Source organism: Barbus barbus (assembly GCF_936440315.1).
Source record: "Barbus barbus genome assembly, chromosome: 30".
Lineage (NCBI taxonomy): Eukaryota > Metazoa > Chordata > Actinopteri > Cypriniformes > Cyprinidae > Barbus > Barbus barbus.
The window spans coordinates 25,257,970-25,276,839 of record NC_136758.1 but is presented as its reverse complement, the minus strand read 5'-3'; the positions used below and the strand labels follow the sequence as shown (position 1 = coordinate 25,276,839).

At 34.3% G+C, this 18,870-nt stretch overlaps 1 protein-coding gene across 1 annotated transcript in view; it reads left to right on the top strand.

Moving 5' to 3' along the window:
* LOC306850333 (neuronal PAS domain-containing protein 3-like) overlaps positions 1 to 18,870 on the top strand; it is a gene marked incomplete at both ends in the record, with an annotated part of 314,937 nt that overhangs the window by 58,347 nt on the left and 237,720 nt on the right. The window contains one exon of the mRNA XM_079385905.1: positions 9,200 to 9,298. Coding sequence (XP_079242031.1) covers positions 9,200 to 9,298 — 99 coding nt within the window. The remainder of the gene's footprint in view (positions 1 to 9,199; positions 9,299 to 18,870) is intronic.

Below are 18,870 nucleotides of genomic sequence, written 5' to 3'. Positions count from 1 at the left end.
GAGCGCTATCTGGTCGCATCGCCACGCCGCTGTCTTTTTTGAATAATGGCACTGATAATTTGAGGCACTCCAGTGAAAGAGAGGCGTTGATGCTGAGTAAATAGGCTGATTGGGGAGAGATGACGGTCAGTCCCGCTGCAGGTGACAAAACAGTGAATCACAGCCACCCGCTCTGCTCTATCCATCATTTCGTTCCTTCCTTTTATCCTCTTTCTCTCTTCACAACATCCCGTTCCCCTCGCCTACCCCCAAGGAACTTAAAAAGAACACAAATGAATCTCGCTATGAGGTGCGTTTATTTTTTTCCATGAAGTGATCGTATCAGCCGTCCTACGAAGTGTTTCATCAGAACTCATTTGCAAAGCAGAGTTCGCCTTTAAAGTCAACATGAAACCAGACTCTATTTACTTTGTGAAAACAAAAGTTGTGTGTAGTGTTAAAAAGTTTGGGGCTGGTGAGATTTTTTTTTCTCTTTTGCTCACCAAGACTGCATTTATTTGATCAAAAATACAGTAAAATCAGTAATATTGTGAAATATTATTACAAATGTAAAAATGTAAACTCTTTGCTATTTGAATATATTTTAAAATGTAGTTTATTCCTGTGATCAAAGCTGAATTTTCAGCATCATTACTCCAGTCTTCAGTGTCACATGATCTTCAGAAATCATTTTAATATACTGATTTGCTGCTCAAGTAAAATCTTTTCTTTTCTATTGCTTCTTATTATTAATTATTTTTCTTATTATAAATGTCTTATTATTATCAATGTTGAAAACAGCTGTGTTGCTTCATATTTTTGTGAAAACTGTGATACTTGATAACATTTCAATTCTGATTCAATTAAATTCTGAAAGTTTTTTATATATATATATATATATATATATATATATATATATATATATATATATATATATATATATATATATATATATATATATATATATTATGGCCCGGTTTCACAGACTGGGCTTAGACTAAGCCAGGATTAGGCCATTGTTTAATTAAGACATTTAAGTCATTTTTTATAAATGTGCCTTAGTAAAAAAACATTACTGGTGTGCATCTAAAGACAAAACAAAGGCACTGATATGTTTTAAGATCAGTCAGTGCAAGTTTCTTTGAAACGGCTCAGACTTGCATTTTAGTCTAGGACTAGGCTTAAGCCTTGTTATATATATATATGTGTTAGAGAAATAGCAACGTCCAATTCTTAAACAAAGCATTATTTTGAATCTTTTCAGTGAATGGGTTCACAGATCAAGTGAACTTCCCTGGCTGCACTCAATGATTCAGTGATTCAGTAATAGTGTTTGACAGCTTGCTGAAGGGGAAAATTATCAGTAAATAATGAGTTACATTTTCAGATGGAGGAATATTTTAGGATTTTTTAATTGTAAATTGTCATAATATGGATGTAAAATGGATTTCATGTTGACTTTGAAAAGTGAGTTCATTTTTGCCAGAAGTAAATACTCTCACCACAAATTAGTTTGTTTATTTAATTGCTCTGTCCCACCAAATGGATGGAGTTGGACTTCCTTTGCAGCACGGTTTATATCCTCCCAGCTCGGCTTGTGCTGGAAACTGCAGTTGGCCTTAAGGAACAAGTGTGGAATGATAAAGTAAGAGCTGTAGTTGTGAATAAATTGGCATCATTAGTGTCTCACTCAAGTTCATGACATCAGAGATGTTACCCGTTATAGCCTACAGGAGAGAGTCAATCTAGATGCCTGCCGAGGGTACGGTGTTCACAGTGCACACCCACCCACACTGTGAGGAGCTGCAAGACTCTCCCTACACACACACGCTCGATCTGAATCATTCAGATTTCTCCTCTGGCACTTTCAGCAAAGCATATGCGTGAGTGTCATTCACTTAATGTGAACTGAAACACTGGCTGGGATTTGATTCGGCGTGCTGAAAGCTCAAGCTCTCTTTAGCGGAGTGTTGGCGCGGGGCCGACCGCAGCTTTGAGGCCCGGGGTTACGGACGAACACAGACTTATAGAGCAGCAGTTATCAATGGGCTCATAATGACTTATCCTTGGCATTAGCTGAGAAAATATGGGACTATTATACAAATACTTTTCCAAGAAATAAAATTAGAGAAGAAAGACTGTCGAGGTTGTTACTCATTAGCCGGCCCACACGGAATCTACGCCCGCTGGTTTCCTCATCGGAACGCCCGTCATTCACACCCTTTTCTTGCTAAATACTTGTACTTGTTTATTGCTAATTTCAGCTCTGTTTAACACATTTTAGCACTAAGGTTTAGCACTAAAAATGTCTGCGGATTCCCTCTATCTGCTCATTTTGGAGAATTAAAGGAGATTGTCAGTTGAGGTTCTGTTTCCTTAACAATTCCATTAACTATTCTCCTAAGAGTCATTTAGTTTGTAAATTAATGTGCACCTAGCAAGGACGACGCTATTATAAAAATGTCTTTTTTTTTCTCCTCATATTCAAGAGAGAATTCAAGACTCTCAGTTCAGCTGCAGCATCATTTCATTTCCTGTGGTGCTGTAGATTCAGTAGCAAATGCTATCGTTGTTGTTTTATTACAGTGCGAGTATTAAAGCAAGAACTGTTACTGTACATCTTGAAAATAGTTGTTTTTTTAAGTTTTAAAAAATATTATAATTTTTAATATATTCTCATTTAAACTCGTTTAATATTTTGTGTATTTTTTTAGTAAAGTTATATATACAGTATATTTATTTATTTATTTCTGTAATAAATATTTTAACTATATTCCAATTCCAAATACAAAAATGTGTTAATTTCATTTGAATTTTATCTTATTTTTAGTCAACTCTTATTACTTAAAATGAAAAATAAAATTTATATATATATATATATATATATATATATATATATATATATATACATATACATATATATACATATATATATATATATATATACATATATATATATATATATATATATATATATATATATATATATATATATATATATGTATATATATATATATATATATGTATATATATATATATATATATGTATATATATGTATATATATATATATATATATGTATATATATGTATATGTATATATATATATATATATATATATATATATATATATATATATATAAATTTTATTTTTCATTTTAAGTAATAAGAGTTGACTAAAAATAAGATAAAATTCAAATGAAATTAACACATTTTTGTATTTGGAATTGGAATATAGTTAAAATATATATATATATATATATATATAATTTTTTTTTTTTTTTTTTTTATTTTTTTTTTTTCTGCCAGACTTATTTTTTGCAGAAAAGCTGCACTTTTTTTCTGTAAAGTGAAAGTGTTACTCACACAAAGCTATCATATGTCTTCAGAGGATGGGATATAATGCACAGGCATATGGACTGCTTTTATCACGCTTTCTTTGTCCTTTATGGATCTTGGTCACCATCAACTTTCAAGAGAGCAACTGATAAACATCATGAAAACCATTTGAGTTTAGAACAACATGATGACCATTAAATAATGACAGATTTCATTTTTGGTGACCTGTCCCTTTAAGAGCTAGAACAAGCAGAATGCCGGTTTGTCCCTGTATTTCTGAGCATGAATGTATGTGTATGCGCTCAACAGATATGACGGCACTCTTGTCCCTGTACCGCAGTGAATATCTCAGTCTCTCTGCTGGTTTGATGTGGTGCAGCAGACGGCTCTTAATAATTTATTTGCGTAGCAGCACTTGAACAGTGATGCTGTCTTTCTCTCTCTCTCTCTCTCTCTCTCTCTCACACACACAGACACACACAGGTCAGGTGTGTATCCCCACACTTCTTCACCACAACTCAAACACACGCACGAGTTTCTTCATCATATATGTTAGTAAAAATAGATGACAGTGTCTTCTTGTGGCCTGTCGGTTTGTTATGGGTTTCTTTGTAGCAACAGCTCAAACAGGATCTATAGAAACTTCAGTTTGGTCCTTTTTGTTTCTGTTTTACATCCCGAGACATCAAGCAGCCTACTGTAGGGTACTATATCTCAGAATATATTCAAAATATACATTTCCGATAAATAAATATATATTTTGAATATATTCAGATTCTCAAACCAAAAATGAAAATGGCCATGTATTCACTCTCATGTCTTTTGAAACCTCTAAAAATATATACATTTTTATTATTTATTGTATAGCATTTTTTATATTTCAGTACAGTTTATATTTCAACAAAATCAACAAGTTGCAGTGTTATTATAGTATTATTTATATGCTATTGTAGTATATGTTGTTTTATATTTTTAAATTTCATTTTGATTTTTTAAGTTTAGGTTCTAGTGATTTTGTCGTGCATTTTTATTAGTATTTGGTTTTTTAAACCTCTATATACCTTAAATTTATATATACATTTAATTTAGTATTTTAACATAAGCATTATTATTTCAGTTGCAAAAGTTTTTGATCTAATATTTATTTTAATTACTGACTTTTTAAAATTTATTTTAATAACCAAAAAAACTTTTAGTTAACAGTAGCAACAATGGTAGGTTGTATGAATATTTGGTTAATATTTAATCTTATAGTTTTATTTATGGAATTTCTTTTAATTTTATGCATTAAGCTATATCTGTATTCTCAAGTCTGCTAGGTTGCAAACAGCTTGTTTTTTCAATGGTTTCTGCTGTGTATTCTGGTGTGTCAGTTTTATGTCCGTCTTGTCCAGACTGACTAATCTGGCCCTTTTCTCCATGAACGTCAGGTTAACTCTGCGGTCAGAGCCATTGGCCCCTGCGCTCTAGATTTATTGTCTCTGTGATGGTAGCTGGGTTGTGGTCATGTGCACGGGAGAACCACGGATGGCTTGTGCGTTATTGTAATGGACTCTTGCATGGGAGAATTTACCTGTAAATGTCACTCACCCCACTCCAGCAGATGACATCGATAAAAGCCCCCGTAAATCACGCTGGGCGGCCCCTACGCCCAATCCAGCAGTCAATATCGCAGCCTAATAAACATGCCAGGGGGCCGTAGTAGTCTGAGATGAGTGTTTTCAAAAAAGCAGGACAATTCTTGTCCATCTTGATGCCATTGATGAGACTCACACAGTTCAGTAGCTGTGCATCACAGCCAGTGTACATATTTCCACAGTCAACTAGTTAGTGATATTTCAGTATTATTTTTTTACAGTTTATTAATGTTTTGAATTCGGTTTTTTTTTCAGTTTTCATTTTAAATTTAGTTTAAATGTTAGTGATTTTGTTATGTGCATATTTTTTTTTAACATTTGAATTTTTGAACTTCAACTTCTTAAACTTCCACATACCTTAAATTAAATTTAATTTCAGTACTTAATTTAAACATATTATGGTAACACTTTACAATAAGGTGTCATTTGCAAACCCACATTAGTTAATGTATTAAATAACATGAACAAACAATGTACAATGCATTTATTACTGTATTTATTCATCTTTGTTAACGGTAGTTAAAAAAATACAATCATTCATTGTTAGTTCATGTTAGCTTGTGATTTTAATAATACATTAGTAAATGCTGAAATTAGCATTACTGAGATTAATAAATGCTGTTGAAGTATTGCTCATTCTTAGTTCGTTAACTAATGTCATTAACTAATGTTAACTAATGAACCTTATTGTAAAGTGTTACCCAAATTATTTAATTTTAGTTGTAAAAACTAAAACATTTTTTAGTTAAAGTTAGCTTTTTCATCTAATATTTTTATTTCAACTTTATTTTAATGACTGAAAATAGCTTTAATTGTAGTTATAGTTTTAGTTAACAATAACAACACTGGTGGTGGTGTTTTTGCATATGAGATTATTGTTTAGTCTTTTTATTGGCCATTATTGTCAGAATTTGTCAATTCTGTAAGGTCAATTTTGTAAAATTATGTGCCGTATCTGTTTTATTAAAATTGAGTAAAATTCACATACCAAAATCCTGACACAATTTATTTTTATTTAATACATTTCTAAAAACATATATATTTATTTATATAACAGTCTTTTTATTATTTATTATTATTATGGTTTTAATTGGTTTCATTTGAGTAATTTTTTTATGTGCTTGTCATGTTTTTAGTATTTCTATATAGCTTTTATTTATTTATTTTTGATTTAGAAATTGTAGTACTTGAACTTGTTTTAAGGTAAAGTTTCATTTTAATTACCAGAAAAGATTTTTGACTAAAGTTAAACAACATTTTTTGTCAAAAACTGTTTCTGCAATTTTGATTGAATTGTTTTCATGTCACTTGAGTCCACATGAACTGTAAACCAGAGCAGCGTTGGTTAGGAAAGTTAGCGTAGGAAAACTACTCCGCAGGAGAATTTGGCAAGAAGTGACAGTGATGTACTCTTTTTGCAGCTGTGGTTTTACTACAAACGCTCTTACCTTTTGTTCATCCAGTGGTATATTTTCAGCTCTTTCCATATAGGCAGTGTCTAGAGTTCTCTATATTTCATTTTTTTCTCCCAGGATTGGGGTTTGATTTCTCATCATATTCTGCCTTCTGTCTCTTCTTAGTCTCTCTGGATTCTTCCGTTTACGCAGCTGAGGGAAAATAAGGTGTTATTTTGTGGGGTTATGACAGGTGTGTGGAGCGTTCCTGTGTTTGATTGACACGCTCCTCGTTTTGTGCAGATTGAAGGTCTCTGTGATGCTGTACGGGTCTGCAGTACCTCCGTCCTGGCCTTCTGTGAGTGTGTGTGTGTGTGTATTTTCTTTAGTGAAACAATGTTGTGAACACTGCCGTAATACCAGAGACACAAGAATATCCTTTCCCTCAACAGCGCTTCTCATCTCTTCTCTAGTCGTGGTCTCTGCAGTCTGCCAGCCCTTTGGCACGGGCCGCTCTGTTCTGACATGGTACCATCCTGTTGGATAATAATCCTCAGATGCTACTGCAAACCCACGGAGCAGATCTTCAGCACTCTGAGACCTGTATTATATCGCTTGTGCTGTTGACTTTATGAACGCCTGGGCCAAACCAGCAGGAGAACATATCCTGCAAACGCTCCTCTCTCTCCAGCCTGCAGGAGCGTCAGGGATTTAGCAACTAATGGAAATCAGAAACAATCAGAAATGGCATTAGGATTAGTGCGGTGTTATTTCGGTACTGTATATACTATTTTGAATTAGATTTAAAAAAATATATCTTTTCCTTTTATACCTTTTTTAAGTTTAATTTGAAAGATTTACTGATTTTATTTTATTTTGTGATCTGTAAATTTATTTAATTTTTTAATTATTTTTTATTTCAGTTTTAGTCATTTTAGTACTTAAAGGGGACCTATTATGCTCCTTTTTACAAGATGTAAAATAAGTCTCTGATATCCCCAGAGTGTGTATGTGATTTTTTTCATGCAATTTCAAGTTTATGTCAGAATTCTGTTTATATCTCAAAATTCGGAATTTTCTCAGAATTCCGCATCTTGCAGTTGTTTTTTAAAAAAAGGTAAGTGCAGCACTTTTATCTTAGAATTCTGCCTTTAAATCTCACATTTGTGAGTTTATATCGTGCAATTCTGACTTTTTTCAGACATTAGTTGTACAAGTCAGAATTGTGAGTTTATATCTTGCAATTCTAAAAAAAAAATAGTTATAGAATTGCAAGATATAAACTCAAAGTCAAAATGATGAGATTAAAAAGTCATTTTTTTTTATTTTTTATTCTGTGGTGGAAATGGACTTTCGTAACATGGTACCTTCTAAAATGGCATTGAAATCAACAAATAATTAATTATTATATAATTCGCAATCACCTTGCCTAAACAGCAGGAGAACGTATCCAGCATCTCGCTCCAGCTTGTAGGATTGTCAAGGAGTCACACAGGACCAGGATTTAGCGTGTGCAGGAAGTCTGACGCGATTGAGGCGGCGTCAGGGTCAGCGGTGCTGTTTTGTACGTGCACCCGGAGCAGGCCTGCTTACAAAACTGACACATTTTCAATCATATCGCCGATTCCCTGGAAATCACGGAAAGGCCACGTCGGAGCATTTTATAGAGTACAATGCACCAGATGGGGATTAGTTTTCCCAACATGTGGGGAAAAAAAGGTCTTTTTTAAAGAGAATGCGTGGTGTAGGGGTAATATAGTCAGCTTTGAAAAATGGACCAAATCTTCTGCCGCTGTCTGCAATATACAGTGCCTTTACGGCCATGAAACAAAATCAAAATGGGCCTACATTGGGCCGTGGAGACACTGCTTTATGTGTAGGTGAGTGTGTGTGTGTCAGAGCGTTGCGTGTGTAGGTGTTTTCATTCAGTTGGCGGTAGAATGGCGACACTCTCCATACCTGCAGGGAATTTATTGTGCTAAATGAATTGTGGCCCGTAGAAGTTTGTAAATTGCAAGGCATCAATCTAGAGGAGATATAGAGAGAGAGGAGCACGTCCGCGTTCACCCCGTCTGATATCAATCCTTTACCGTTAAAACCTCGCCTTTCAATTCCTCCCCATTCATCCTGCAGCAACCTCCGGTGTTTAACAGGGATCATGAAGAGCCCTTAACAAATAAAAGCTCTTTAGCGTTTGAGTGCCGCAGATAAATGCATGAACGAGGCCGTTTATGCCGAGCAATTAGAACGCCACCCGTTATCTGTAGCGCATCATGCCCTAGACGAGCCAATCGCATTGCCCCAAATCAATAACCCAGAAAATTTGTTAATGTTAAACTACTGTTTTGAAAAATACATGTTTAACATCAGTCAGTAAACATTCATTGATTCAGTAAGGCGGAGCTACAGCGTGTAATGCAGCACTCAAACTGCTTTCTCAATTATCAACATGTAAACTTATACGCTGCTTTATTTGTATTTCAGATCTCAAAATTAATGGAATATATGCTTTGTGGTGTAAATATTTCTCATACTGGTTACTAACAGCAGAAAACATCAAAAGAAAATACATTTCTAAATAATTTCATTTCACATTGTGCCATTTTTCATTATTATCCGAGACCATTATTTTTACATTTCAACAAATTCGTCATTTTCATAAAAAGATCTATCTGTCTGTCTGTCGTTCTATTGTTCTATCTTATATTTCAGTTTATCAAGTATATGCAATTGTTTTTGAAATGTTTTCCTCATTGAAGTTGTACTCATAATCTGTGTGAATTCTGGGTCATTCTGGGTGCTGATGTTTCCCTCATTACGGCCGTTAAGAGCTTTTCCACGTTTCTCCACAGCGAGCCATACTGGGAGAGGTCTGCTAATGCAAGCTCCTGCTCCGCCACTAGGCCCAAGACACTCCACCTTGGAGGGCAACAACATACCTCATCACCATGGTAATCCATCCCTTCTACCACATCTCTCAGGCCAGCCGGAGCCAATAGAAGTCACAGATCATCTGCACATACACCAGACATTTCAACAGCACTCACACACACTGTCACAGACAAATAAGATTTGTATTGGACAGTATAGATGATACACATTCAGTGATTTATTGCTTTCTCCCAAAGTTTTTTATTAGCACTGTCCTTGTTCCATCTTAGAATTTTTTTTTTAACCATGGTCACTGTAGTTTCTTCCAGAATGCTGGTATAGGTACAGTTACTAATGTAAAAGTTGTGCTGCGTTCATGTCATGTCAAAAATACAGTAGTTTCAGACTGTTTTACAAACAGTTCATCTTTGTTAAACACATAATTTGGAAATGCAGAATTAATTTAATGTAAATACACGATAACATTCAAATATTTTGGGGTCAGTAATTTTTTTGAAAAGCTGCATTTATTTGATTTTTTGTTTTTCTATTCTAATTTATTTTCAAATGTATTTTATTTCTGTGGTGGTAAAGCTGAATTTTGATAAGAAATCAGAAATCATTCAAATATACAGAAATGAAGCTTATGTAGCATTTCTTATTAATATCAATGTTGAGTTCTGTTCAGTTCTGCTGCTTAATATTTTTGTGTAAACTGATCAATTTTTTCAAGATTATTTAAGAATATAAAGTTCAAAAGAAAAACATTTATTTGAAAATTAATTATATTTTTGCAATGTAATTGTCTTCATTGTCATTTCTGACCAATTTGTTCTTGCTAAATAAAACTATAAATTTCTTTAAAAAAAGTAATGACCCCAAAATGTTGTATTTCCATTTGATGTTGTTTTAGTATAGTCTCTGTTACCTGGAGTTACCAATGTCTTCATTGTACATTCTTCAATGATATGCATGAGAATATAGATGTACATTTATGAAGTAAATAAGTATTTGCTGTCATCACCAACAAAGCAGAATATGGATCCATTTCAGCTTTTATGCACATTAGAAACCAATCATTTCGGAGAAATGAACAGCTCAGAGCAGAACGTTTACATTTATATACTGTAATTCAGACACAACATGAACGCTGCACTGATATCAGCCAGCACTCTCACCAAAAAGAAATGAACCAACAGAACACTCTTAAAAATAAAGGTTCTTTATTGACATTTATGGTTCCATTAAGAAGCTTTAACATCTATGAAACCTTTCCATTCCACAAAAGATTCTTTATAGCGAATAAAGGTTAATCAGATTATTAAAAAAATCACTTGAAAGGTTCTTTGGGGAACCAAAAAAAGGTCCTTCTATGGCATTGCTGCGGAAAAAACAACCCTTTTGGAACCTTTATTTTTATGAGTGAAAGATTCTGGATCTTCTTACACTGGCTAAAGGAGACATCAGATTTATTTATGATTATTTTACAGAAGCTAGAGATTAACAGTTTTGGCAGAAACCGTGGTTACCATAGTAAGTTTTTGTAAGGTGTACTCTCACTTCTTTCCCTAACTACCAGCCTAGAAATGTATATTATTTTTTTCCTCATTGAGGTATGTTTTGTTTTTGTTCATTTGAGGCAGAATTACATCTTTGACTATGTCTTTCAAGGCTTTGAAAATGACAAAAATGTATTATTTTACATTTTTACAGTCCTTTTCTCTGTCTTTTCCCCCAACTATCATTCTAGAAATGAACACTGAACACTTTTCGATTTTTCCTCATGCATGTATGTGTTCTTTTTTGATCATCGCAGGTAGAATTACATCTTTGGCGTTTTTTTAATTCAGTGAGCAAACCCAAGTGAGTATTTTGCCTTCACAAAGATATTCTTAATTGATCAAAAACAAGTATTATTGCTTCTGAGCAGCTCAAATAAATTATGCCACAGCAACAGAAATCCAATACGTAATAGGCTTAGTAAGACGAGCCGTATTGCTTATAGCTCTGATAAACGATGCCCCTTTCCAGAAGTGCCCCTCATTGTGCCCCTCGCTGATTTCCAACCTCTGATGATGAAACAAGGCATCGTGGGAAGTGAAGTTTCACGTATTCCTCCAAGACCAGGCATGCTGGAAGTTTCCAGAGATGCGTGTTTGGGGAAGTCTTTGTAGCGCTCAGAAACGCTTTTGAGAAATATGCGGCGCTGATTATATGCAGGCGCTGCTTGATGGATTGGTAAGGAATGGAGGCACGGGGGCTCTGGGATTACTGTCACACTGACTAAAGAGGATTTATTTATCACATTCACAAAAAGCCTCTTCTAATAGCTCATCATGGGGTGTATTTAGAACTATTAGTACAACCACCCTTGGCTTCTGATACACTACCTGCCAGTGCGCATAACAGCAGATCTGCCTCCTCTGTCATCAGCGCTTCCTCTATTTTTATGTCTCTTTTCTCGCACACCGGCATTCTGTTCACGCTTTGACACTTTAGGTATGGCGTAAAGCCACTAAATAGATTTTCACCTTTTTATTCCTCTCTGAAAGCGTTCCACCGAACAAAAGCACAATGCCAACACCATCACCACGCCAACATACTGGCATTAGATGCCCTGGCTGTGCATTAAAGAGGCGCATGCTTCAAAAGGTAGGAAATTATTTAAATGGACCATATTCTACTTTTGTTGCAGTTTATTTTTTTCCCTTAGAAGGCCACTTATAATATTAGTCAAGGTTTCTTGCACCCGAAACAGTCCTAATGTAGTTTTCCTGACTATTTTTCACCCTCTTGTTGACCTTTAGAATTAAAGAGATAAGAAATTTAAATTTCTGATGATTTTCCAAAATCATGTGTTGTTAATTATTATTATTTTAGCGTTTATTATTATTATTAATGCAGATTCCATTTTTAGATTCAAGTAGATTTTTTTCCAAGGCCATATAGAGATAGAAGTAGTCCATAGTATGTTTGGCTATATTGCAAGTCTTTTGAAGTCATGTGATAGCTTTGTATGAAAACATACAGAAAAATGTATAGCTTTAGTCATTTGGTTTTCTCTGCTGCTGCTGCTGCTGTCAAATGTAATTTTCCTGCAAACTGGCACACCGTTTTTTGATTCGAGAACCAATGGGGCTTGACATCAAACATCAGAGCTGTATCTTAAGTACATTTTGCTAAAATACAGGTTTGTTCCTAACTCAAAGCTATTCTTTGGCTTATGAGGCTTGGAATAGAGCAAGAGGCATTTGGACTACTTTTTTTCTCTTTTTCAAGCTTGCCACTTCAGATTATTGTTTTATATGTAAATGACCTCAGTTAAGATTTCCTAACTCCTATGGCATATTTAAAACTGTCGTTCATCTAAAAGCTGCTGAATAGATGCGGATACATACACTACTATTCAAAATTTTGGGGTTGGGAAAAAAATATATGCTCACCAAGGCTGCATTTATTTGCTCAAAAATACAGTAAAACAGTAATATTGTAAAATATTATTAGAATTTAAAATAACTGTTTTCTATTGGAACATATTTTAAAATGTAATTTATTTCTGTGATGGAAAGTTACATTTTCAGCAGCCATTACTCCAGTCTTCAGTGTCACCTGATCCTTCAGAAATCAGACTAATATAATAATTTTCTTTTTTTTTTTTTTATATGAGACTTTTTAGTCTTTAGTGATGGTGTACTGTATAACTGAAGCAGTGGCTGTCTGGTTTGGTCACTGTGAAGTGTGCTTATGTATCTCAGGTTGATGAGTCTGCTGGTGAATTCCAGCAGGGTTATTTAGTTTAAGTGCTGTTTGATCCGGGAACGCCGGGCAGACTGAAATTGAGATAAATGGCTGTGTGGAGAGGGACGGCCACCTCTTTTCCCAGCATGAGGCCTTTGAGGGGCCGCAGCGGGGCCAAGGGTCTGCCGCACACCTGTCTCTCCTCGTTACGGAGTCCAGCGCTCACAGAGATACCAGCTCTCCTCTATCAAGGCTTATTGGGACCTTTGGCCCCATAAACAGCAAGACATGCACAGCGATTGAGTCGTGCACATCCATTACATGTACATACACGCGCACATTATATATTCCATCCAGCCCTGTTTCTCCTCCAACACCTGATTGGACCAAACTCAGATTGGATTCGACTGAACAGTTGGAACAGAGCATTGGAATAGCGAGACAGAGTTAAAGGGTGTGAATGCCAAAGATTTAGATGCATTGGCTCGGTTGCTATGTCCTCTAATCATCTGAAGAAACTCCTTCATTGCCAGAAGGGATTCCCTAGTTTTGGAGAATAATAAATGTTTGTGTTCTTAGTCAACATGAAATGGCCTCGCAACCCATTTTACTTGCATAATGTGATGGATTTTAGAGTAAAACTAGTTCAAAGTAGCTTCTATTTGATCTGGATTTGATCAGACTATGAAAAGCGGCCATGATTATACTAGAAAAGAGTTGATTTTTGCAGTAGATGATACCAGGAAACATTTTTTTGAGCCTTTATCTGCTGGTTTTCAGAGATGTTGAATGGTACGTTGAGGCTGAAGGTCAAGATCACTCTCGAGAGCCTCTCAGCATGTCCCAATGGTAATGTTGTTTTTTCAGATGTATTATTTGCTATGACTGCTGCAGCCATTAAATGTTTAATTACTGTTTTAACTACTGACAAGATTTTAGAAAGGCTGCATTAATAAATGGCTATTTACCTATTGGCTATCATAATTTTCTCCACCTGTGCCGTCTTGGTTCACATTTTGAAAATGATTACATTTTGATTCAAATTATAATGACAAATCTGTTAAAGAAAGTAACCGAAAATAAAGGTTCCAGAAATAGGTTTTCACAGTGATGCGATAAAGAACCAATTTGAAAGAACCTTTCAATGAACTTTCTAAAACCTTTTCCTTTTTCTTAGAACATTTTAATAATCTAAAAAACCAATATAAAGAACCTTTTGTGCAATAGAACAGTTACATAGATGTTAAAGGTTCTTCGTGGAACTATAAATGCCAACGAAGAAGCTTTATTTATTTTTTTAAAGTATAGGATAATTTTTTGATTTCATGCTGTCTTTAAACCCCATTGAAAGCAGAAATTCATGACTTTGCGTCTATGTCTGTTACTTTTGAGGTCATCTGTATGCTAGGATACTGCTCTTTGTGAATTGTGAGAGATGAGAGATTCATAAACAGATGGTTGTTTTAAAGCATCTGACATTAAATTAATTGCTCAGAGTTTTTTTTTTTTCCAAGTAATGCTTTTTAACATCCCCAAATAATCATTCTCTCTCTGTCCCATAATGTGGATTTTTTTGTAATGTGGCATATGCCACATATTAGCTTTGTGCTGATGTTGAAATACTAACATTAGTTTGCATTTGTCTGCAAGTTTGTCCAAGTCAGGATGAAGTTACTAAAAGAAAGTACCTACCTGAAGCGATTCAACATAACGGTTAAAATGGTCAGGTATAAATACATTTTCAGCTGTATTTTAGGACACAATTAAAGCTAGTGCATCTGAATGAGCCTCCATTAACAGTCCCCCATGCACAGCTTTTTAATGGCTTGCTGGCTGTGATACAGAATTTGTTAATAAGTGAGCTAAATGAGGCTGTTTATCAAAAAACAAAAAGTTGCATCAAATATGACACAAGTTTTGATTGCTGAAGTCAAAACAAACAATATCATGGTCTGATAAAGCTGTAGCTGTTTACAGAGTGACATTTGATGGATGAAGTAGGTCAGACTGACGTCCTGTGCACATCAGCCTTTGTTTGTATGCAGGAAATTAGTTTGTTGTGTCATGTTAGGGTCAGCAACGTATAAAAACAAATATGGAACTTCATTTTGAAATTGTATAGCTAAATAGATTTAGCCTTTTCTGAAAATAATTTCGAGCCTGTTAGTCGTTGCCAGGTGTTCTAAATGGTTTTAGCACTTTTTTAATATTCATTCCATTTTATTGATTGTAAAGTAGAATTATAAGTCTGAATAAGCAGTATTTGAAGTATAATTCAAAAAACTATTTGTACCAGTACTACTATTAAGCAGAGGATTCCATAGGAAATTGGTTTGTTGTGTCATATTTGGGTCATCAACATATGTGACCACTGATGTATGGTTTGTTATGATGGAACAATATTTGGCTGAGATTCAACTATTTGAATATCTGGAATCTGAGGGTGCAAAAAAATCTAAATATTGAGAAAATCGCCTTTAAAGTTGTGCAAACGAAGTTCTTAGCAATGAATGTTACTATTCAAAAATGAAGTTTTGATATATTTACGTTAGGAAATTTACAAAATATCTTCATGGAACACGATCTTTACTTAACCTCCTAATGATTTTTGACATAAAAGAAAAATCAATAATTTTGACCCATACAATGTATTTTTGGCTATTGCTACTAATATACCCCAGCGACTTAAGACTGGTTTTGTGCTCCAGGGTCACATATATAAAAACAAATAGAACCAAAGAGATTTGTGCAGATTTGTGCAGATTTGTGCTGGGGAAAAAAATAAATAAAATTTAGCGTTAGTGTTTAGTGTTAGTGGTTGCCAGATGTTCTGAGTAGTTTTAGCACATTTGTTTATGTATTCCTAGATAATTCTAGAAATGGCTTGTGTTCATTTTAATATGCATACAGTTTTTTCCCATTTAATTGATTGTGAAATGAAAATTTTAAGTGTCAATAAGCATTATTTGAAGTATCATTCAAAATCACTAATCTTTGCCGGTACTAGTCTTAAGCGGTAGATCTTACAGAAAATTGGTCTTATTTGGGTCATCAACATATAAAAAACAAGGAAATGACTTTAGAGATTGTCTAACTAAGTAGTTTTACTACTAGCGTGTTACTGGTTGCCAGGTGTTTTAAGTACATTTAGCACATTAGTGTTTAAGATTCATTCCTAGATATGACTCAGTTTCCACTTTTAAGGTTTTTTTTTTTTCCTTTTTATTGATTGTAAATTAAAAATGTTAAGTCTGAATAAGCCCTATTAATACCATTAATAATTTATATCAGTACAAGTCTTAAGCAGTAGATCCTCCTATGCCTTTTAAAGTTAAACTCTAATTTCTAAAAATAAAAAACAAGTAAATTGTCCTTTTAGAGCTTGGTTTCAATCCTGACCAGCGGCAGAAAGTTCCTGTTATACGGGGCATAAATGAAGCTATCCATTAGAGAGAGGGAGAGAGAGAGTCCTGTGGAGCGCTGGTTAATATAATGTGTGGCAGGTGGCCTGCTTTGCCTGAGGAAGATCTGTAGGCCATGACAGCTCAGAAAAGGCATAAATCTTCCTCCTCTCTCTTATCTCCAGCCACATTTAGTTGCCATGGGGATTTTATTTATGCAGCTGGAAACTTCCATACTTCAGGTTAGATGCAAACATTTCAGCTGCTGCCTTTCTGTCGGCCCCCACCGCCGCAGCTCTGGCTGCATTTCATGCTGAAATACATGACAGAGGGACGTCTGTACCTGCCGCCGAGGTCTGAGGACCTGTCTGTTGTAACCGAGCGGAAGTAAAAGTACGGTCAGTTGAAGTATTTGTGTGATGATGCTGTCCAGAGCGATTTGTGAGGCGTTTTATAGTGCAAACACACTAAAGATTGAGGGATTTAAAGGAACAGAGAAATAGAGTTGAAAACTAGTCGAGTTAAAATGAACCCTGCATACTTTTCTTTTAAAAATATCCTGTTTTATTGAACACTATTTATCAGTGCTCAATAAAAGAGAGCTCAATAAATTATCACTAGTTATCAGTATTGAAGAAAATGCGAATGTGCTTGTTCACATGTATGTGGTTGCTAATATCTTATTTATTTGCTTTTGTTACTTTTTCAAATTTTTCCCCCTCTTTTTAATTTTTTGCCATTTTTATTGTTCACCAAAACCAGACTGTAGACAGGCAAATCAATAAACAAATATAGTGTTGCTATATCTAATTAATTATACAGAATCTTGAATCGTATAGAATCACTAAATAAATAGTTTAATTAATTAGATATAGTAACACTTTATTTGCATAATTTGTTTGTCATTTCTATTGTCCAACAGACAGGTTTTTGACTGGCCAACAATAAAAATTGCAAGTAATTAAAAAGGGCAAAGAAATACATAAATATGTTAATTTATAATTTGTATTTTGTTCTCCTCAATAACTATTGTTTTTTATTGAAAAGCATACCGAATCTTATAGAATCACTAAATAAATAGTTTGTTTTTCAATTAAAAAATAATAATTATTGAGGAAAAATAATAAATATGATTGCAGTTCACGTCTTGATATTTATCTATGTATTTATTTTTAATTATTTGCTATTTTTATTTTTCACCAATAGAAATGACACACAAATAAAAATAAATAAATTATCCTTTTTTTTTTTATTGTTCACCAAAAACTTGACTGTTGGACAATAAAAAGGTTGAATGAATGAATGATCACTTTGAAAATTAAGTTTAATATTCAGTAACAGTGATTAGTAATATCAGAGCCCAATAAATTGATTAATAAAATGACGTGCTGCCGGTATTATTTCCCACCAAATGTTCTGTTTCACTCATAACTACATCACATTATGAAAGTTAAATGCATATTCCGGTTCATGTTGACATTTTGAGGGATAATGTGTAGAAACAGGGCCGTTTTTTCTCCCAGGTGTGCATGAGTCTAGAATTCAAGCTCGCTCTTCATTTGGACAGATCGTGCTGTTTAGGCTTGATTTTGCTGTGCATTAATGTTGCCGCTGTGCTGTTAACCACGCTGAAGGCTATGTGAGTATTTCACAGGCTGCTTTATAAGCCTCCCAGCTGTGTACCGGACTCAGTCACTTAACCCCTGTCTGAGGAGGGAGCGTTAGCATTAGCCAAATGGACACGGCACAATAACAGCGTGATGCTAACAGCGCACTCTTGTGCTGGCCTAACGTGTTAATGGGCTTGAATATGGATCACATTAGCTGGAAATGTCAGCAACTTTAAGACAGGTTGTTAAGTACATTTATATTGATTTGTGATGGCTGTGTGATTTGTGAGCCGGCCATGATAGAGTTCAGGTCACTCCTCCAGTGAAGTTTGGGAGAACATTTTTAAATGAGAGAGGTGATGAGAAATTATGGGTGGAAGTAGGGGAAGGCTCATTCTTGTTATGCAGTACTTTCTAAAGTGGAAAAAATAATTATGCTTGTGTTAGAATTTAAGAAAGCATTTCTGTAAAAGTGTATATAAACATTCACAAATATACTCTTAAATGTATTAAATATAACTTGATTGTTTAAAAAAATAGCACACGGAAAACAAGCAGGATGGGAATTAAGATCTAAAGATAGAGGTACAATAGAGTAAGTCAACTTTTGAACTATTTTGATTATTAGTTTGTTATTATACTGTTTTCTGTGGTTTTGATAAAAGAGGATGTTTGCTGAAATGTTTTAGAGCTGTGGGTTTTGTCATTTTTGACCTACACGACACAATGCTGCTTGTTTTCAAACTTTTGTTAGCAGAAACAGAAACAGTAATATTTGTATTCATATTTAATTATATTTATACAATTAAACCATTGATTTTGTGGTTCTAGAAGATTAAAGATTTTGTGTGTTTTTCAATAAAAATAATAGATATTGAAGGGACAAAAAATGGATTTCAGTCC